The sequence below is a fragment of the Pseudophryne corroboree genome, chromosome 10, assembly GCF_028390025.1.
Source record: "Pseudophryne corroboree isolate aPseCor3 chromosome 10, aPseCor3.hap2, whole genome shotgun sequence".
Taxonomy (NCBI): Eukaryota; Metazoa; Chordata; class Amphibia; order Anura; family Myobatrachidae; genus Pseudophryne; species Pseudophryne corroboree.
In genome coordinates this window covers 286,995,586-287,017,395 of record NC_086453.1, presented here as the reverse complement: position 1 = coordinate 287,017,395, position 21,810 = coordinate 286,995,586, and the positions used below count along the sequence as shown (strand labels likewise).

At 48.1% G+C, this 21,810-nt stretch overlaps 1 protein-coding gene across 2 annotated transcripts in view; it reads left to right on the top strand.

The window, feature by feature from the left end:
* The window catches only part of MMEL1 (membrane metalloendopeptidase like 1), a 536,727-nt gene that overhangs the window by 491,143 nt on the left and 23,774 nt on the right, over positions 1 to 21,810 (top strand). For both annotated transcript variants that reach the window (XM_063943337.1, XM_063943336.1), the window contains exons 16-21: positions 5,839 to 5,942; positions 6,791 to 6,849; positions 8,013 to 8,132; positions 11,221 to 11,354; positions 12,278 to 12,343; positions 13,008 to 13,103. In XM_063943337.1, the coding sequence (XP_063799407.1) occupies positions 5,839 to 5,942; positions 6,791 to 6,849; positions 8,013 to 8,132; positions 11,221 to 11,354; positions 12,278 to 12,343; positions 13,008 to 13,103 (579 nt within the window). The remainder of the gene's footprint in view (positions 1 to 5,838; positions 5,943 to 6,790; positions 6,850 to 8,012; positions 8,133 to 11,220; positions 11,355 to 12,277; positions 12,344 to 13,007; positions 13,104 to 21,810) is intronic.

The following is a 21,810-nucleotide window of genomic DNA, read 5'->3' as shown; positions in this document are numbered from 1 at the left end:
TGAGATAAAGATTGAACTCTTTGGCGTGAATACCAGGCGTCATGTTTGGAGGAAACCAGGCATCGCTCCTCACCAGGCCAATACCATCCCTACAGTGAAGCATGGTGGTTGCAACATCATGCTGTGGGGATGTTTTTCAGTGGCAGGAACTGGGAGACTAGTCAGGATAGAGGGAAAGATGAATGCAGCAATGTACAGAGACATCCTGGATGAAAACCTGCTCCCAGGGCCGGCTCCAGGCATGTTCGAATAGAGCGGCCGCGCGGGGCCCCACCCTTAATGGGCGCCGCGCGCTGGCGCCGCCATATTCGTGACTGGAGCCGTGCCAGCCTGCAGTGCTACCCGCCCGGCCTGCCCTGTTGTGTGCGGCGCCGGCGTCTGACATCAGACGCCGGCGGCGCGCAAAGCGCACACACAACAGAGACAGAGTATGTACAGTCACTCCGCCTGAGCCCTCAGCAGACTCCTCCCTCCCAGCAGCACCGCAGGTATTAGGCAGGGCACTGTGGGGGTCATATCTGGCACTTTGGGGGCATTTCTGCACTGTGGGGGCATGTATGTATCTGGCACTGTTGGGGCATGTATGTATCTGGCACTGTGGGGGCATGTATGTATCTGGCACTGTGGGAACATATCTGCACTGTGGGGGCATTTATGTATCTGGCACTGTGGGGGCACTTATGTACAGATGTGTCCACTTACATCTTTGCTTTTTTACCAATTTGGCACAACATGCAAAACACGGCTAAGCTGTTTCTCACGAGTAGCAAGTAGATACATTTTTACATTTTTATTTGCCATAATAGGAGGATATGTATAAAGTAACATATTAAAGAAGCAAATTAAGAAAAATCACAAGGCATGGCTAAATCCCTGAGTCTAAGGCATGCAAAACTGTGCCATACATGGCGGGATATAGCAAAGATGTATGTGGGCACTGTGGGGGCATATCTGCACTGTGGGAGCATGTATGTATCTGGCACTGTGGGGGCATTTATGTATCTGGCACTGTGGGGGCATTTATGTATCTGGCACTGTGGGGGCATATCTGCACTGTGGGGGCATTTATGTATCTGGAACTGTGGGGTCATTTATGTATCTGGAACTGTGGGGACATATCTGGCACTGTGTGGCCATTTATGTAGCTGGCACTGCTGGGGGGCATGTCACGTGTAGCTGGCACTGCTGGGGGGGCATGTCACGTGTAGCTGGCACTGCTGGGGGGCATGTCACGTGTAGCTGGCACTGCTGGGGGGCATGTCATGTGTAGCTGGCACTGCTGGGGGGCATGTCATGTGTAGCTGGCACTGCTGGGGGGCATGTCACGTGTAGCTGGCACTGCTGGGGGGCATGTCACGTGTAGCTGGCACTGCTGGGGGGCATGTCACGTGTAGCTGGCACTGCTGGGGGGCATATCATGTAGTGTTCCCGCTAGGCGTCTGTGGCTAGGCAATGTGTCTCAGTGCTCTACCTAGCGCAATATGTCTCAGTGCAGTGCCTGGCGCAAAGTGTATAACGTGCTGTGCCTGGCGCAAAGTGTCTAACATGCTGTGCCTGGCGCAAAGTATCTAACGTGCTGTGCCTGGCGCAAAGTGTCTAACATGCTGTGCCTGGCGCAAAGTATCTAACGTGCTGTGCCTGGCGCAAAGTGTCTAACGTGCTGTGCCTGGCGCAAAGTGTATTAGCTGCACTACTGTGTGGTGTAATGTGAATTGCCACTATTATGTGGCCACGCACCTTCCCCATGAAGTAACTCCCCTAAATTTTTGCTGCGCTCCTTCGCCGCGCACTGTCCATGCTTTAGCGTGTAGGAATGGGAACAACAAGCATTACAGTATGTACATCATTTTGCCCTCCTAACTTAAAAATGTGCCCTCCCTGTGATCAGCAACCTGCCCTAAAAAGTGAACACTATCATGTGTAGCTGGCACTGCTGGGGGGCATGTCACGTGTAGCTGGCACTGCTGGGGGGCATGTCACGTGTAGCTAGGACTGCTGCGGGGCATGTCACAAGTAGCTGTCACTGCTGCGGGGCATTTCATGTGTAGCTGGCACTGCTGGGGGCATGTCATGTGTAGCTGGCACTGCTGGGGGGCATATCATGTCTATCTGGCACTGCTGGGGAGCATATCATGTCTGTCTGGCACTGCACATTATGTGTATCTGGCACTATACTGGAGACATTATGTGTATCTGGCACTATGCTGGAGACAGTGGGGGTCCGAGTTGTTCGCTCGTTGCCGATTTTCGCTATGCTGCGATTTGTTGCTAAATGTGCATGTGCATGGTACGCAGAGCGCATGCGCTAAGTTATTTTACACAAAACTTAGTAGATTTGCTGATGTTCGTGCGGCGCTTTTCAGTCGCACTGCTGATCGGTGAATGATTGACAGGAAAGGGGCGTTTCTGGGTGGTAACTGAGTGTTTTCCGGGAGTGTGCTAAAAAACGCAGGTGTGTCAGAGAAAAACGTGGGAGTGGCTGGCCGAACGCAGGGCGTGTTTGTGACGTCAAACCAGGAACTAAACGGACCGAGCTGATCGCAATCTAGGAGTAGGTCTGGAGCTACTCAGAAACTGCAAGAAAATATTTAGTAGCAGTTCTGCTAATCTTTCGTTCGCTATTCTGCTAAGCTAAGATACACTTCCAGAGGGCGGCGGCCTAGCGTTTGCAATGCTGCTAAAAGCAGCTAGCGAGCGAACAACTCGGAATGAGGGCCCTTGTGTGTATCTGTCACTATACTGGAGAGATTATGTGTATGTGACACTATACTGGAGACATTGTGTGTAAGGAACACTACTGTGGCTGTTATGTGTAAGGCTGCTAATTGTGGGCGTATAGTTTGATGATGTGAAGTTACGAGGTCACGCCCACTTTTCCAGAGGCCACACCCACTTTTCCAGGAGCGCACCTTCGCCACGCGCATGGGGGGGGGGGGGGGGGCGCTTTTAAATTTTCTCGCTCAGTGTGCTAGTAGGCCTGGAGCCGGCCCTGCCTGTTCCAGAGCGCTCTTGATCTCAGACTGGGGCGACGGTTCATCTTTCAACAACAACCCTAAGCACACAGTCAAGATATAAAAGGACTCGCTTCAGGATAACTCTGTGACTGTCCTTAAGTGGCCCAGCCAGAACCCAGACTTGAATCCGATTGAACATCTCTGGAGAGATCTGGAAATGGCTGTGCACCGACGCTTCCCATCCAACCTGATGGAGCTTGAGAGGTGCTGCAAAGAGGAATGGGCAAAACTGCCCAAAGATAGGTGTGCCAAGCTTGTGGCATCATATTCAAAAAGACTTGAGGCTGCAATTGCTGCCAAAGGTGCATCAACAAAGTATTGAGCAAAGGCTGTATGGACTTATGTACATGTGATTTCTTAGTTTTTAATTTTAATAAATTTGTAAAAATCTCAATAAAAGCTTTTTCAACATTGTCATTATAGTGTAGTCCACACTTGCACGGTGCACTGTGTGCTAGAACTCAGTCGTTGTGTCCGTAATAAAAAAGATGGGTCCATCTCAGAATCAGCCTTGTATTTTCCGGTATTTTTCTGCAAAAATCAGATTTAGTTTTGGAAGACAAGGCTATAAAAGGGGAAGGTAGTACAGTTATGATGGTGTGCCCTGCTTATCCAGGGGATGGTGGAGATCCGGTCTCATTGTATACCTACCTATGGAGTTTGCCTACCTACAGAGGGACCAGACATATCAGCTAAGGTTCCTCCTTCTTAAATCCTGGAGATCCTTACTTTTTGCAGGTACCCCACAAATATTCTTTTATAAATATGCCCCTTAGAACCAAATGCTCTGGCTATGATACAGGGATTAAGGGGTCTACTTACTGCCTTGGATGGAGATAAAGTGGAGAGAGATAAAGTACCAGCCAACCAGCTCCTAACTGTCATTTTTCAAACCCATTCTGTGATATGGCAGTTAGGAGCTGATTGGCTGCTACTTTATCTCTCTCCACTTTATCTCCATCCAAGACTAAGTTAATAGACCCCTGAGTATTTTGTAAGAAAGACATGTCAATGGTAATCCCTTTGTACCTTTCAGTGCACATCAGAGCCGGATTAAGACCATGGGGGGCCCGGGGTACTTAAGACAGTGGGGCCCCTATTCAAGAGAGGGGTGTGTGTGTGTGTGTGTGTGTGTGTGTGTGTGTGTGTGTGTGTGTGTGTATATATATATATATGTGTATGTATGTATATATAATATGTGTGTGTGTGTGTGTGTGTGTGTGTGTGTGTGTGTGTGTGTGTGTGTGTGTGTGTCATACTCTCCTCTCAGCAATTACTGACACCCTGAGCAGATCAGGTACCACTGTATGTACATAGTAACACAGTATCCCACCAGTCACCAGGTAATACCCCTCATGGGGACCCAGAACTCTAGCAGGGTGCTGCGGCCATCGCTCCAAGTAGCTGCTGTGGAACCACAAGCACCAGGACGGCTGTCACAGCCCCACAAGTCGAGCGACTGGCCCAGCCATCCCGCGAATGGCACGCAGTGTGCATCCTCACCCCCCGGGCGTTCTCCTGACCCACCAGCCCAGCTGCCGCCTGCTTGGCCACTCCGCTCTCATCCAAGCCCAGGCCTTTGACGTGGGTGGCGATGCGCTGGGTCTTCGTGGTGGTCTTAACTTCCTCAATCTTCATGGTGCTGGCGGCGGGTGTGGTGTGCGGGTCCTCCTGTCCGAACCTAGACAGCGACACAGAGCAGGAATCCCGGCTTCCACAGCGCGTTACCATGCGGTTACCAAGGTTTCAGGAAACACCGCCCCCACACCTCAGGCGCTGACCTACTGATTGGGCAGCGGATCTGCATCCTGTCTTCGGATAGGATGAATAACGTGTCACTCAGCCAACGATCGAACTGCGCTCCCATCCCCGCCAACCGCACAGACAGCTGAGCGACGGCTCAGCTCTCCAATCATGTATGAATGGAGCAGCCTGCCGCTCAGCCATTGGGGCAGCCTACTTCACTCATACATTATTGGACAGCTGAGCCGTCGCTCAGCTGTCCTGTTTGTACGTCCGCCGCTGCAGTGCGGACGGGAGCACAGCACCACAGATCGGATCGGAAGAGAGATCCGATCTGTGGTGTGGCAGGGGGCCCTTTTGGAAAGGGGGGCCCGGGGGTACGTATCCTAGGGACCCCCCCCTTAATCCGGCTCTGGTGCACATTGCATAAGAGAAACTTAAGAGAAACTTAAAGGATAACTTCAATCAATGAAATAAAACATTCAAATCAAACTGACAGTCCTGATGTCCCCTCAGTCTCATGAATAATTAGACATCAATGAGACTCCAACAAGCAGCATTTTAGGAGATGAATTTGCAAGTCCCAGTTCACAGCTGGTGTGCCAGTGTCTTCTTCCCATCTTTATTTTCTTTAAAAGATATCTTGAACCAACGGATGAAATTTGTTTTAATTGTGACATAACAGCCCAAGTAAGAAAGACAGCTCTTCACAGCGCAGCCTTCTAAAATAGCTTTGAGTGTCATTTGTTTTGGCTCCTGTGGTTCAAGTCATCTTGTAGAGGTCACAGACATCTGGCTGAGTTCCTTTGATTTGCGGTAACTTGAACAGCAGTTGTGACAGCTTTGAGTGGTTTCATAAAATGCTTATACAGGAGAGGGAAGGTCACCACATAATTGCCATGCTTTCACAGGCTGAATAGTATTGAAAGTCAGCTTACAAATATAATGGCCTCCGAAAAAAGGAAAATAACTATCAGGCTGCATAAGTCTAGTGCATAAAACACTGTTTGTTTGTTTGTTTGTTTGTTTGTTTGTTTGTTTGTTTGTTTGTTTCTTTCTTTTTCTCTTTCTCTCTCTGCAGTTGAACTTTAGTGAACAGAAATACTTTGAAAACATACTGGAAATTTTAAAGGCTGGAGCACAAAAAAGTCTAAAAAAGCTAAGAGAACCGGTAGATCAAGACGCGTAAGTATCTGCAGTGAAATATTGTTTTTCTAGGTTGTGTTGTTTATACAGCATGCAATGTAGCATATTGTATACTCTATGTATCACAATAAAGGGGATGAATGACACCTACAGCTTGATGATTGGTTAGTGGTTACACCATCCACTAATGTCCCTCTAAAGCCATATTTGCCAATGTTTTTTGTAAATCCCTTTGAGACATTCTGGGGGGCAGGTGCAGGTTAAAAGTGCGGGGAACACAGCGTGGTGAATCGAGTCATTGGGTCCTGCTTAATGTTGGGGAACAAGATCATGATGATGGGATTCAACATGACTTTCTGACAATATGTCCCTAGACTGCCCACTTACTGTGAAATGGGTTGATACTGGAGGCTGTATACTCTTTTGAAAGTCCGGAAAGTGTTCCACAAAATTTGAGTGTCTCCCAGACAGTCTTGGAGAGTGGACAACTACATTTCCTATGTAAATGCCCCACCTGGCCACCTTGTAATCCCCCACTACCAGGCCCTCGCCACCCTGCTGGCTTCCCTGTATTTGCTACATCATGACCTTACTGCAACCTTGTTACAGATCAACAGGAGCTTTGTGGGTCCCAGACCTGCCTGAGAGCCCCGTCATCCGCATCCCTCCAATATGGTGTGAATACTGGGGCCCTCTGCACATGCTAGACTGAGCACACACCGCTGAATGGGGCATGCTCATTCACAACATGACATGCCACTTGGAAATGTCTGTTCCGCGTACTGGGTGGCAAAAGATATCCTGGCATCTCCGAGGCTATTCTCTGTTAACATATTGAGGTTTTAGAATTGACATCTAATAATTTTATCTGTGTCATTCTCTTGCAGCTGGATAATTGGAGCAGCAGTGGCTGATGCTTTCTATTCTCCCAACCGAAATCAGATCGGTAGGTAGCGATGGGGCCAAGAAAGGTATCTATAGACTGTTTTCCTCAAGTATTTGTTTTATCATCATCACGTTTTGGAAAAGGCTGATGTCACTTAAGTTAGCTGGACCTGCATAGGAAGTTCACAATGACAAAATATGGACATTGCTTTTTGAACTGAGAACATAGAAATTAATGTAGATTTGAGTGACTTGTTATTTATGCCATTGAGTTTGCCTGTAATTGTGTCCATTCTTTTCGCACCATCCTTGGGGTAAATTTACTAAGATGGGAGTTCTATTTAAGATGGGATGTTGCCCACAGCAACCAATCAGATTCTACTTCTCATTTATCTAGCACCTTCTAGAAGATAATACCTGGAATCTAATTGGTTGCTATGGGCTACATCCTTTCTAGAACACCCATCTTAGTAAATTTACCCCTATGACTATAATAAATTATTTGGCTCTAGATCACCACCTGCTGGCTGTAATGTGAACATGTAGCTCTTACGCCCTATTAGGGAGCAAAAGGGAAAGGGGAACTGGTATAATGGGGGTCATTACGACCCGATTGCTCGCTGCAGTTTGTCGCAGCACAGCGATCGGGTCAGAACTGCGCATGCGCCAGCGCCGCAGTGCGCCGGCGCATGGCAGTTTTCGTTACCTAGCAATTGCCTCTGAAACAGAGGCGGTCGCTAGGCGGAAGGGGGCTGAACAGCGGCATTAAGCCGCCGTTTAGGAGGAGCGGTCCGGCCAACGCAGGCGTGGCCGGACCATTGAGGGGGCGGCCTGCGTGACGTCTCAAGCAGCCGCTGTGGCCAGCGGGAGCGACGGGCAACTCCCGGCCAGCCGCAGGAGCTGCGCTGGCCGGGAGTTACTCCTCAAATACAAAGGCATCGCCTCTGTGCGATGCTTTTGTATTTGCGCGGGGGGGCGGCACTGACGTGCGGGGCGGACTAGCCCTGTGCTGGGCGTCCCCCCGCATATCTGAGTTTACGATCGTAGCTGTGCTAATCTTAGCACAGCTACGATCAACTCGGAATGACCCCCAATGATCAGATCAGGAAATTATCTGCCACAAGGCCCATGGATAAGTCATTCCAAACAATTCTAATGAATATGATAAAAGCCATGGACAGTCAATGCAGTCATTAATGAGTGCAACTGTGTTTATTTTTGCAGTTTTTCCTGCTGGTATTCTTCAACCTCCATTTTTCAGTAAGCACCAGCCACAGGCACTGAACTTCGGTGGAATTGGCATGGTCATCGGGCATGAAATCACTCACGGGTTTGATGATAATGGTAATAAAATCTTTATTCAAATTTTTTTAGCCATGTCGTAATGTCAAGTTAATGAGCTGTTTTACAGGTGACTGGAAATAATGGTGGCATTGCCCACAGAAGCCCAATCAGATGTGTGCTTTCATTTTGTAAAGTACACAAAAATAGCACGTAGAATCTGAATGGTTGATATGGTCTTCTTACCTGTAGAACATGACTTTCTTGTCTGATGACTGGAGTAACTTGTCCAAGTGTGGATAAAGTGATCAATAATAGCTATATCCCTGCTTAACATCTACCAAGTCCAGAGTTGCCCTCTCTCCTGGAGCAGTGGCAGATCTACATTTTTGGGACCCTGTAGCTTGAACTGTTATGGGGGCTACTTTGCAACCACCAATAAGGTAACATTGGTCCAGGAGATCCTGGGAGTTGTAGACTATCTCTATTATTTATGCTCTGTAAATAGCGTGAAACGTGTATCCTTTTTAAACTACAATTCCCTACTTGAGAATTGTAGTTTTAAACAGAGGCACGTTTCACGTTAATTACAGAACGTAAATCACAGAGCTAGACATAGGGGTATATTCAATTAGGGTCGGATCCATTCCGACATGTATTTGTCGGAATGGATCCGACAACCCTTATTAAATCCCATCTCAATTCGACTTTAAAAAAAGTCGAATTGAGATGAGACCTGTGAGCGGAGGAGAGGGGGGAGACCAGCGGGGACAGCCGCGGGCAGACGGAGGAGAGCAGCGTTACAGTAGCGCTGCAGGAGGATGTGGCACAGCCGCCAGACCTCACGGCAGTGTCCACCCGGCTCCAGCAAGCATGACCTCACTTGCTGGAGCCGGGTGGACGCTGCCGTGAGCGGCGTGGCTGTGACACATCCTCCAGCAGCGCTGTGCTGTAGCGCTGCTCTCCCCTGTCTGTCCACGGCTCTCCCCCCTCTCCTCCTCTAAGGTCCCTCATCTCAGTCTGACATTTTTTTATGTCGGACTGAGATGGTCGGAAACGGGGTCAAATCCTGTCGAATTTGGCCCAGTTTCACTCAAAAGTACGTGAATCGGCAGCTATACCGCCGGGGTGTGGTATTGAAAGTCGACAGTAACTAGGTCGACAATGTCTAGGTCGACCACTATTGGTCGACGGTAACTAGGTCGACAGGGTCTTTAGGTCGACATGTTCTAGGTCGACAGGTCAAAAGGTCGACATGAGTTTTTAATGTTATTTTGGTGTCGTTTTCTTCGTAGAGTGACCGGGAACCCCAATTAGTGCACTCGCTTCGCTCGCCATGCTTCGGGCATGGTGCCTTCGCTCCGCTACCGCTTCGCTCGGCACAGATTACCGTTCCAATCGTAGTCCACGTGGATCGTTAAGTATGAAAAGGTTCAAGAAAAGAAAAAAATTGTGAAAAACTCATATCGACCTTTTGACCTGTCGACCTAGAACATGTCGACCTAAAGACCCTGTCGACCTAGACACCCTGTCGACCTAGTTACTGTCGACCAATAGTGGTCGACCGAGACATTGTTGACCTAGTTACTGTCGACTTTCAGTCCGGATCCCATACCGCCGATTCACGTACTATTCGACAAGTCGAATTCCCCGACTTGTCGAATAAAAATAGCTGGGACTAAATAGGTCGAATCACGATTCGACCTTAATTGTCGAAAACTGACGTCTTTTCGATAGACGGCAGCTTTCGACCCTAATTGAATATACCCCTTAAACTCCAAGCAGCTCCAGTGGTACTAAGCGATGCACATACCAGCTGTACTAGAAGCCTGGTTGTCATGGTGTTATTGGTGAAGAACTATAACCATAAAGTACATAAAAACAAGAGGTGAAAATCTGATTTTTGGTTAAAATTGCACAAGCGAGACGAGTGCAGCCGGGATCCTCCTGGATTAGGGGCCCGGAAGCTTAAGCTTAATTAATTACACTGTAGGTCCACCACTGTCCTGGACTCCGCCCGCTTTCCCAGATAAATGAGTTGGATGGGGGCAGGATGATGTGTTTGTACAGTGAGAAGTACATAAGCAGTGAAACGTACATGAAGCCCAGCCCCTGCTGTGTGTAGCCATGAATCGCTGGTATTCCAGCTGGGCACAGGGCCGTGATAATGCACAGTGCCATACTCATTACTCTGGAACTCTCCTCCTCCGAGATCTCCCTTAGAGGAGCAGCAAATTCTAAATCCAACCAGAAGACATAAAGTTTTGTATTATACCTCATAATCTCACAGTGAACCGTACAATGGTGGTCATTCCAAGTTGATCGCTAGCTGTATTCATTCACTGTGCAGCGATGAAGCAAAAAAAAAAAATGGCACTTCTGCGCATGCGTATGCGGCGCAATGTACTATTACAACGAACGATGTAGTTTCACACAAGGTCTAGCCAAGCTTTTAAGTCGCACTGCTGGCCGCAGAGTGATTGACATGAAGTGGGCGTTTCTGGGTGTCAACTGACCGTTTTCAGGGAGTGTTCGAAAAAACGCAGGCGTGCCAGGAAAAACGCAGGCGTGGCTGGGCGAACGCAGGGCGTGTTTGTGACGTCAAAACAGGAACTGAACAGTCTGAAGTGATCGCAAGCGCTGAGTAGGTATTGAGCTACTCTAAAACTGCACAAAAAAACTTTGTAGCCGCTGTGCGTTCCTTCGTTCGCACTTCTGCTAAGCTAAAATACACTCCCAGTGGGAGGCGGCATAGCGTTTGCACGGCTGCTAAAAACAGCTAGCGAGCGATCAACTCGGAATGGCCACCATTGAGCGTCTCACACATCACGCTTTGCTTTTAAGTAAGGAAGACAAGTATTATTTCTGAGAGCACAATAATAAAATAAAAACACAGGCACAGATCTTGGATGGTTACTAGCTTTATTGCAGATAATATAAAGGTATGAAATACCCTTTAAAACTTAAAGGAGGCACTGCTTTTTATATTTGTCTTTATATCATTCCACTGCCTAGAAGTGCTCCTGACAGTGACTACAGGAGAGGTTGCTCTGTGGTCATGTCTGTGTGTGGTCATTGCTATGTTAAATTGCAGAAATTTGATTCAGCTATGACATTTTCTTATTTATTTATTTATTCATTAATTAAACAGGAAGGAATTTTGACAAGGACGGAAATATGTTTGACTGGTGGAGTAACTTCTCAGCAATGCATTTTAAGGAGCAGTCTCGGTGCATGGTCTATCAATATGGCAACTACACCTGGGATTTGGCTGGTGGGCAAAACGTAAGTGTATATTGATTTTTTATTTTAATCTACACTATTACCCTTTAGCAGCAAATATGCCATCTTCAGCTGGTCAGCCTCATGCAAGACAGACAGACCACCCCTTCTTGTGTAAATCATAGAAAAGGAGCAAGTATTTCCCCTTGCTTTGTTGAGTGTGGTGTCAGCAAATGATGCAGGTGCTATGCAGGGGAGGTTTAAGAGAGGAGAGAGCCCATGTGTACACTCATGTGAGCCACCTCCTCTCTGGCAGTGCAGTAGACTCTGGATTTGTGGCAGTCTACTGCGCATAATTATGCAGATCTCCAGCAAAATGGAGCCCATGCTATGTTCTCTGAGACTTCTCTACTGCACAAGCACAAAACTCCAGGAAAATGGCAGCTAAACCATCTTCCTGATGATATCTGTCTGCAGTGTCTGCTGACTCAGGACTCCGGAAAAGGTAATTATATTTATATGGGTGCAGGGTGTGTGGGGTGCGGAACCCTGGGGCTTGTTAAAAATGTAAGAGGATACAAAATGTATACCCAGTACAGAAACAGCCCAAAATGGGTGTGGCCTAATGGGAGGGCATGGCTAATGAATGTTTAACACCTTTCAGTAACCGTTTAAAAAACCTCTTGCCATTAGCCTTATTTTATGTCTCCCGATAAACGGTATTTAAATACGATATGATGAAAACGATAACCAGAGTAGCCATTTTCTCTTTTCCATTTTCATTCAATTAGACAAATCCTTCTTTGATGCTTTAAACACACCACTTTCTGAGGTAATAGGTCAACTTGTAATTGCTGATTTGTCTACATAGAAATCCACTGACTATTAAACTATTATTAGGGCCTCTGTAAACCATGAAATTAAACTGAGACCATGTTTTATAGAGACAGGATCAATTATATTAAGATTTGACTTGTGATTTTTAGGTAAGCGGCGTCATCACACTAGGAGAAAATATTGCGGATAATGGTGGCGTCCGGCAGGCTTACAAGGTAGGGTCATTCACTTTTTCTGTTCCCGCTATGAGTAGAGGGTGGAGAATTATAAAGCTCTGACATTGAAATGTCACAATAATTAATGTTCTTTACGGTGTTTAAGGAGGGACGCACTCTTCAGTGTGGTAAAGCTGCAATCTTTCATTACGGATTTGTTACAGTATCAGCTTAATGCAGTCCCAGCACTTAGCTTCCCTCGAACTTCAGCTTTTCTAATATTCTTAATTCAGTATTGACAACAGATGGGTCTCTAGGAAATGGCTCCTATGTCCTGTATTAATGTGAATATAAAGCAAATAGGGCATTTATAATGAGTTATGTAAGAATGTTGGATATTCTGCATCCCATCCAGTAAATTAAAATAAGTCACCACTGAGTTACATGACCATATAAAGGCAGAATGCCACAGAATAAGGCTTTTATATATGGCACAGATTTTTGAGGTGACTTGCACACTGATTACATGTAATTAGTAATTATTATGTTATTGTGCATAAAATAAAATTAGTGCCACTTGTGTGTGCCCCATAAATTGTGCTGCCCTGTGCATGTACCTAGCTAGCCTCTAGGACAAATGGCAGCCCTGCCAACTGTGGCATTTCACAGATTATTTTATTACATTCTTGTGTCACTGTGTATCTGTATTGGAATTGTGTTACAGGCATACCTAAAATGGGTAGAAAGACACGGCAAAGAGCCTAAACTCCCTGGGCTGGATTTGACTCACAAGCAACTGTTTTTCCTGAATTTTGCTCAGGTAACTCCCCAGTTTCCCACCACCTGGCATCGATTTATACTTCACTCTGAACCTTTGTAATTGTAGGAGAATCATTAGAAAAGCAAATTCAAGCGGTCTAGAATGTTGATAAATTATTGGATATAACTATTGGTGTTCTTACTACTAAGCATTTTACTGGGCATTACTGTTGCGGTCATGCTACTGGTCACTAATACTGCTATCATCCTACTAGGCATTACTACTGCTGACATACTACTGGGCATTGCTTCTGCTGACATATTACTGATCATTACTACTGCTGTCATACTACTGAGCATTGCTACTGCTGTCATACTACTAGGCATTACTACTGCTGTCATACTACTGGGCATTGCTACTCCTGTCATACTACTAGGTATTACTTCTGCTGTCATACTACTGGGCATTGTTACTGCTGACATATTACTGATCATTACTACTGCTGTCATACTACTGAGCATTGCTACTGCTGTCATAGTACTAGGCATTACTACTGCTGTCATAGTACTAGGCATTACTACTGCTGTCATACTACTAGGAATTGCTACTCCTGTCATACTACTAGGTATTACTACTGCTGTCATACTACTGGCCATTGTTACTGCTGACATATTACTGATCATTACTACTGCTGTCATACTACTGAGCATTGCTACTGCTGTCATAGTACTAGGCATTACTACTGCTGTCATACTACTGGGCATTGCTACTGCTGTCATACTACTAGGCATTTCTATTGCTATCATACTACTGGGCAGTGCTACTGCTGACCTATTATTGATTATTACTACTGCTGTCATACTACTGAGCATTGCTACTGCTGTCATACTACTAGGCATTACTACTGCTGTCATACTACTGAGCATTGCTGCTACTGCTGTCATACTACTAGGCATTACTACTGCTGTCATACTACTGGGCATTGCTACTGCTGTCATACTACTAGGCATTACTACTGCTGTCATACTCCTGAGCATTGCTACTGCTGTCATACTACTAGGCATTACTACTGCTGTCATACTACTGGACATTGCTACTGCTGACATATTACTGATCATTACTACTGCTGTCATACTACTGAGCATTGCTACTGCTGTCATGCTACTAGGCATTACTTCTGCTGTCATACTACTAGGCACTACTGCTATCATACTACTAGGCACTACTACTGAGGGATTCAGTATGATATCCCTTCTGTCGAGATTCCAGCAGTCAGGAGGCCGAAGTCGGGATGCTGACAGCCGGAATACCATCATCGAGTGAAGCGTGTCCCCTCGCGGGCTTGCTGCGCTCACCATGCTTTGAGGCCGATGGCGACCTTAGGTCGCCACAGGGTTATATTCCCCATCAGGTAGTGGCGTGGACCACTACCCGAGTGGGGATTCCAGCTGGTGGTTGGGATTCCGACTGCCGATATTTCCCTGGGTGTTGGGATTCCGGCGTCGGTATCCTGACAGCCGACAAAATGAATGCCTCCCCTACTGGGCAGTGCTTTGGACAAAAAAGGAGTCAACTTTATTAGAATGGGAATAGTATCCTGCCAGTGACATCACGGATGGGGGGCTGAGGCAGAAAAGGGAGGATATTATAAACCTTGTATAACTATTCCTAGGATCAGTCTCTACAGGATCAATCTAACTGAAAACTAACCAATTTATGTAGTTCTCCTGGCATACAGATTATATAACTCTACATTAATGTTCTATTTTCCGTCATTTTATGCCCGTTATTTTTTTTAAATTGTGATTGAGTTTGTCATTTCTTGTTTGTATGGCCTAGGTATTGTATATTTTTAGAATAAATCTAAAATTTAATAGGTTCGTCCTCACCACCATACCAAATCCATAAGCTATTTAATAAGAGGAAAATTGGGTTAACCCTTTGAATGCTAGGCAGGCATGTGTTAACCCTTTCAGTGCTAGAATGTGATGAGTTAACCATTTGAGTGTAGTGTGTGCTAGCGTTTACATGTAGAAAGGTTTTAGCATATATTGTGTGTAGAAAAGTGTTAGGGGAACATTTATCATTAATTACATTTGCAGAGCAATCTTTGCGCGATATTAGCGTCCAAGATCACAGTGCAGAATGTGATCACATTGGGTGAATGTATCACTTAGCAAAAGGCAGGGACAGGGGCTCCGAAAGAAGCCCATCGTTGCCATATGCCGAGTGTGGTGCTGGGCTCCTGTGCGTACACAGCGGCTATTTCCAGTGGTGGGTTCCTCTGTGATGAACCTTGTTTAACTCCTTACAATTACATCCAAATCACAGATGAAAACGTGTGAGTTCATGACAATAGGCATTCAGGGCCGGTTCTGCGGCTTTGCGTGCCCCGGGCGGCAATGTGTGGCTTCGTGCAGGGGGCGTGGTCATTTACGCCCCTTGTACAGACTGAAATGTGCTGCCCGCTGCCGCTGGCCGCTGTGAAGCCCTTCGTGGAGAGGTCCTTTAATGGCGGTGCGCGATGACGTCATCGGGCACCGCACAGCAAAGGTCCTCTCCACGAAGGGAACTAGACGCGTCTAGTTCCCTTCGTGGAGAGGACCTTTGCTGTTCGGTGCGCGATGACGTTATCGCGCACCGCACAGTAAAGGACCTCTCCACGAAGGGAAACTCTAGTTTCCCTTCACAGCGACCAGCGGCAGCAGGCATCGGGGGGCACAGCAGCAGCGGATCTTGCCCTGGTGCGGCGCCCTCCAGATGGCGCCGGCTCCCTCCGGATGGCGCCGGCGCCCTCCGGAAGGCGGCGCCCTGGGCAAAAGTCCTGCTTGCCCGTGGCAAGATCCGCTACTGTAGGCATTACTACTGCTGACATCTTACTGGTATTGCTACATTGGCTTTGCTAACATGATGCCGGGAATATGGGGCAGATTAATCAGTTAGTGATATTCCTGTAATGACTCTTGAATGAAAAATGGTGCTCCGGCCAATCAGCTCCTAACTGTAATTTTTCCAAACACATGACAGTTGGGAGCTGATTGGCTGCAGCACCATTTATCATTTGCAGACATATCACCCGTTGATAAAACTGCCCCTATGTCTACCAAACCACTTACATCTGTTGTATGTTCATGAAGATTTTTTTATGTGATTTGCTAACTAGGACAGACACTGCTATATCCTAGAGAAGCCAGGAGAACTTGGAGAACTGGGCTGGTGGTGTAATTATTTATATTCTGCAGCTGTGGTCACTTTCCATAGTTAAGTACTGGACATATAGTATGGTATGATCTAGAGCCGGCGCTAGCCGCTCAGCAAAGGGATGCAGTGCAAGGAGGCGCGCAGCTGAAGAGGCGCTCTCCCTGCTCTACATCCCAGCCTCAGCCCACACACAGCACCGCTGCCGCCAACATACCGAGCTGCCTAGATGTTTCGGGGCATGGCCTAATCGCTGAAGCTGTGGCCACGCCCCTTTATGGGGAAAAATAATAATAATAAAAAAAGTTTTTACAGTGCCGAGCAGGGTGGGTGCAGTGCCTGAGCCCCCAGCCCTCAGCCCCTCAGCCAGGGTCAATTTGAGGGAGGAGTGTGATCACTGTGAGGGTGGCGGTGCGGTGTAGTGCCTGCTGCCATGCAGGTGTAGGTTCGCCACTTACCAGGCGCTGCACTCTCTCACCTTCAGGTACCGGAACCTTCAACGGACCTGGAAATCTTCAGTCGGATCCGGACACGGCGATTCCCTCTCGGAGCTGACAGACGACCGAACTGAGGAGAAAATAAATTAACTTAAGGGGGGGTATCAACCCTTCTTCCACCGGAACGGGGATACCCCAGGGGTGGCAGCGACCTTTACCGGTTGGGTGGAAGGTCATCACTGGCACAAAGCCTCAGCCACCCAGATTTCACACACTCGCACTCTCGCGCATAGTGTGATGAAGGGGTTCTCACGTCCATGAGCAAACTCCTATTCTGGCTCTCGGGTACAGACAAAGGGACAAACGTACACAGACGCTACTCACCGTCGTCAGTCTTGCACCGCGATCTTCCTCTCCACTTACAGGTCCCTGTAAGGAGGCAAACAAACAAACAAACAAACAAACAAACAGCCGTGCAGGGCCTAACTCTAACCTAATGTAACACCCCTATACCAACTATAACAGCAGAGCCCTCAACTAACTCTGTGAGTGTGGTGCAACAGAACTAGACACAAACTTAACCTCTTTGCCCCACACGGTAACAACATACATCACAATGGGGGTCATTCCGAGTTGTTCGCTCGCAAGCTGCTTTTAGCAGCTTTGCACACGCTAAGCCACCGCCTACTGGGAGTGAATCTTAGCATATTAAAATTGCGAACGAAAGATTAGCAGAATTGCGAATAGACACTTCTTAGCAGTTTCTGAGTAGCTCCAGACTTACTCGGCATCTGCGATCAGTTCAGTGCTTGTCGTTCCTGGTTTGACGTCACAAACACACCCAGCGTTCGCCCAGACACTCCTCCGTTTCTCCAGCCACTCCCGCGTTTTTCCCAGAAACGGTAGCGTTTTTTCACACACTCCCATAAAACGGCCTGTTTCCGCCCAGAAACACCCACTTCCTGTCAATCACATTACGATCACCAGAACGAAGAAAAAACCTAGTAATGCCGTGAGTAAAATTCCTAACTGCATAGCAAATTTACTTGGCGCAGTCGCACTGCGGACATTGCGCATGCGCATTAGCGACTATTCGCTCCGTTGCGACAAAAAAATAACGAGCGAACAACTCGGAATGACCCCCTATACACGGTACGAGTAACAACCATGGTGCTGTCCCTTTAATGACCTGAATCAGAACACCAGGGAGTGGGCGCTGTACAGCTCACCCACCTCCCGTACACTGTCTTTCCAGGGGCTCAGGCCGAGCGGGCCTGCCTACCTGTACACCTCAGGATGGCCTAGGCCTAGTGCCCAGTGACACCTTTATTCACCTTGGGGGAACCACTTATTTACTGGGCCTGACTTTATCCCACGGGCCTAGCGCCCGCCTAACTTGTCGCCTGTTAGGTGACCTGGGCCTAATACCCAGGGCCACCTTATAACCCTAAACCGCCAAAATGCACTAGGGCCTAATGCCCTCTAATGCTCCCACAGGCCTAACGCCTGGTTTATCCCCTTGGGCCTAATGCCTGCCTACTAGTGGCACAGGCCGGTGGCCTGACTATTCTTACGGGCCTAGTGCCCACTAAATGCCCTCAGGCCTTATGCCCGCCTATTTGCCCACGGGCCAGGAGGGCCCGACTGTGCCCACGGGCCTAGTGCCCGATCACCCGGTGGTCTAGGGAGGAGAGGGGGGGGGGCACCTTAGAAGGGCCTACCTGTGGTGGAGAAGGCTGCAGTGGGGAGCTGCACAGCTCAATTGCTTCCCACCACTGCAGCGCTTCTCAGCCTGGATGGGCTCTTCTCTCTCTCTGCCGCCGCTGGACATCTTCTTTCCGGAGCCTGGAATCTTCTGGCCTCTTCCGCTCTTCGGCGCGGCCTCCCGTCTTCTCCTGGCGGCGTCCTCTTCTGCGCTCTTCCGCGCGCTTCTTCTCTTCGGCTCCCGTCAGACGCCGGGGGTGGGGCCTATGACACGGCGAGCACCGATTGGCTCACCGCGCCGTCTCCTGATTGGCCGGTACCCCCGCGAGCCGTGATTGGCTCGCGGACGGCGCTGGGTTTGAAAAGACGCGAGCGGCGCTTCTCATTGGCGGCCAAAGTGGCGTCAAGTTTGAAACGCCGCCGCGCCACTGCCCGTCGCCGCTTCTCGTCTGGTGCAGGGAACCGATACACAGTCCCTGCACTGGACAACCGCCGCTGCTGCACAACCAGCACTGGGGACAGACAAGCTGCCCCAGCGCTGTCCACCAGTGCGCTCTGCAGGGGACGCGGATCCCCTGCACCCTGCAGTGCTGATGTGCCCTGGGACACAGGGCACATCGCTACACAGAAACACTCAGCAATAGCAGCAGCTTCTCTGCCCCCATGCAGCACAGCACACTGCAGCATGTGCTGTGCTGCCAAGATGAGAGCTGATGCTGCTGCTGCCCAGTAAAGTGGGAGTGCAGCGGACCAGGGGCCCCTCCAGGCCCCTCCATCAGTACCAGGCCCAAGTAATTAGTACCCGCTCCCTCCCCATCTCGGGGTCACTGACAAATTCCTACAGAGCCGCTGGAGTAACGGAGCCTATGAGAAACCAGAGGAGAAGGGAGAGGAGGAGCAGCGAGCCGGGACCTCCTGCAGGTACCGGGGCTGCACTGTGGAGGGAATGAAGGCTGTACCTAGCATAGGGGTCATTCAGAGATGAACGCGTATCGCTGCATGCGCAGCCGGATCTGCGTTCATCTCTGCACATGCTCAGGGTCACCCAGCACAAAGCAAGGCTGCTCAGCATGTGTAGCGCCACCTCCCGATGCATCCGCAATTACATTGCCGATGCATCTGATGTGAGGTTGACCCCTGGCCTTTTTTTTTCTCGGACACTACCGTGCAGTGTAATGTGGCTAACGCACACTACTATGCGGTGTAATGTGACTAGCGAACACTACTGTGCTGTGTAATGTGAATTGGTACAACTGTATTCTGTGGCCCCTATATTTTTGGTGCTGTCCCTGTTTTGAGCATGGCGGGCACCAAAGGAAACTTTCGCCCTGAGCTCCTCAAGGTCTAGAACTGACCCTGTTATCGATTTTAAAATATATTTTTCTTTTGAAATGTAACATGCCCCCAATTCAATACAGAGGAGGGGGCGCTGAAACATAACTTTGCTCCGGTCACCATGGCACCTAGCTACACCTCTGATATGGGACACTGTGTATAAGGGATAGAACTGTATGACGTAATGTGAAGAAGGGGCACCATTATGTGGCGTAATATGAATCAGGGGCACTATGTTTTGGGTAAAGTGAATAAGATTGTAATACTGTGTGGCATTATTTGAATTGTGGGTACCATTGTGATCACGCCTCTTCCTGTGTGACCACACCCCTTTTTGCGGTGCACACTGTCCCTTTTTGCGGGTGATAGGGCGCAAATTTATCATTTGCATTGGGACGCCAAACATTCTAGCACTGGCTCTGGGTGTAATTAATGTGTGCTGGGGAGGGGGTTGTCATTAATGTGTGCTGGAGAGGTGGTCATAGTAATGTGTGCTGTAGGATGTGGCATGTGTAAAAGGGTGCTTTACCTGGCACAAAGTGTAAAAGGGAACTCTACTTGGCTCAGTGTGTAAAAGGGTTCTTTATCTGTAATAATGTGTGACTGGCTATACCTTGCATTGTAAAAGGGGCTCAACCTGGCACAATATGTAAAAGGGACTCTACCTGGCAGTGTAAAAGGAGACTATACCTTGCGCAATGTGTAAAAGGGTGCTCTACCTGGAATAATGTGTGACAGGCTCTACCTGGTGCAATATGTAAAAGGGGGCTCTATCTGGCGTAATGTATATAAGGGGCTCTACCTGGAATAATGTACATAAGTGGTACTACTGTGTGGCGTAATTTTGAATAATAGATACTACTGTGCATCATAATTATTTTACGCCCCTATATTTTATGTAATTTTTTTATGACCCTATATTTTTGCGGCATGCCTTTGGCACGCACTGTCCATGTTATGGATCTTAAGGGGGAGGGGGCACCAAAATGTCTAGTTACAGCTCTGAGGATGAGATTGGTCACATTTGTATTTGTAGAAAGGCGCAAAATTGATAGTTTGCAGGAGGGTGCCGAACACCCTAGCACCGGCCCTGGTCTGATTCTTGAGTGACCAGATTGGTGTCTAATTTTTCTACACACAATGGGGCAGATGTATTCAGCCTGGAGAAGTGATAAAGCAGTGATAAATGTAAGGTGATAACGCACCAGCCAATGATTACGGGTTTGAAAAATGACTGTTAGGAGCTGATTGGCTGGTGGTATCACCTTGCGCTTATCACTGCTTTATTACTTCTCCAGGCTTAATAGATCTGTCCCAATGTGTCTAACGGGGGTACACACGGAGAGATCCGTTCTAAAAATCTAAGCAATCTGACTAGATTATTTAATAGAACTCTGTAATTTACTAAGAATTTGTATTCTCAATCACTGCCGACAATAGCCAAACACTGCCGGGAAAGCATAGAATTCGTAAAAAAATGGAGCTTTCAAATAGACTTGCTTTTTACTGGCGTGTTCAGATAGTCATGCACGGATTAGTGAGATCCATGCATGCTTATCTGTGGAAAAGGTTCTGCAAGAGTTAAAAATCCCCCCCAAAAAATTGTGCGGGGTCCCCTCTCCAAAGCATAACCTGCCTCGGCTCTTTAAACCGGTCCTGGTTGTTTAAATACCGGGGGAAAATTGTGTAGGTTCCCCCAGTATTTAGACAACCAGCACCGGGCTCTTGATCCATCCCTGGTTCCAAAAATACGGGGCACAAAATACGTAGGGGTCCCCCGTATTTTTAAAACCAGCACCGGGTTCCACTAGCCAGAGAGATAATGCCACAGCCGGGGGACACTTTTATACTGGTACCTGCGGCCGTGGCATTACCCCCCCAACTAGTCACCCTTGGCCAGGGTTCCCTGGGGGGAGTGGGGACCCCTTAAATCAAGCCCCCCCCCTCCAGGCACCCAAGGGCCAGGAGTGAAGCCCGAGGCTGTGCCCCCCCCATCCCTGGGTGGTGGATGAGGGGCAGATAGCCTTTTCGAGTGTAAAAAAAAGAATATTGTCTTTTGTTGTGGAGCTACAAGTCCCAGCAAGCCTCCCTCA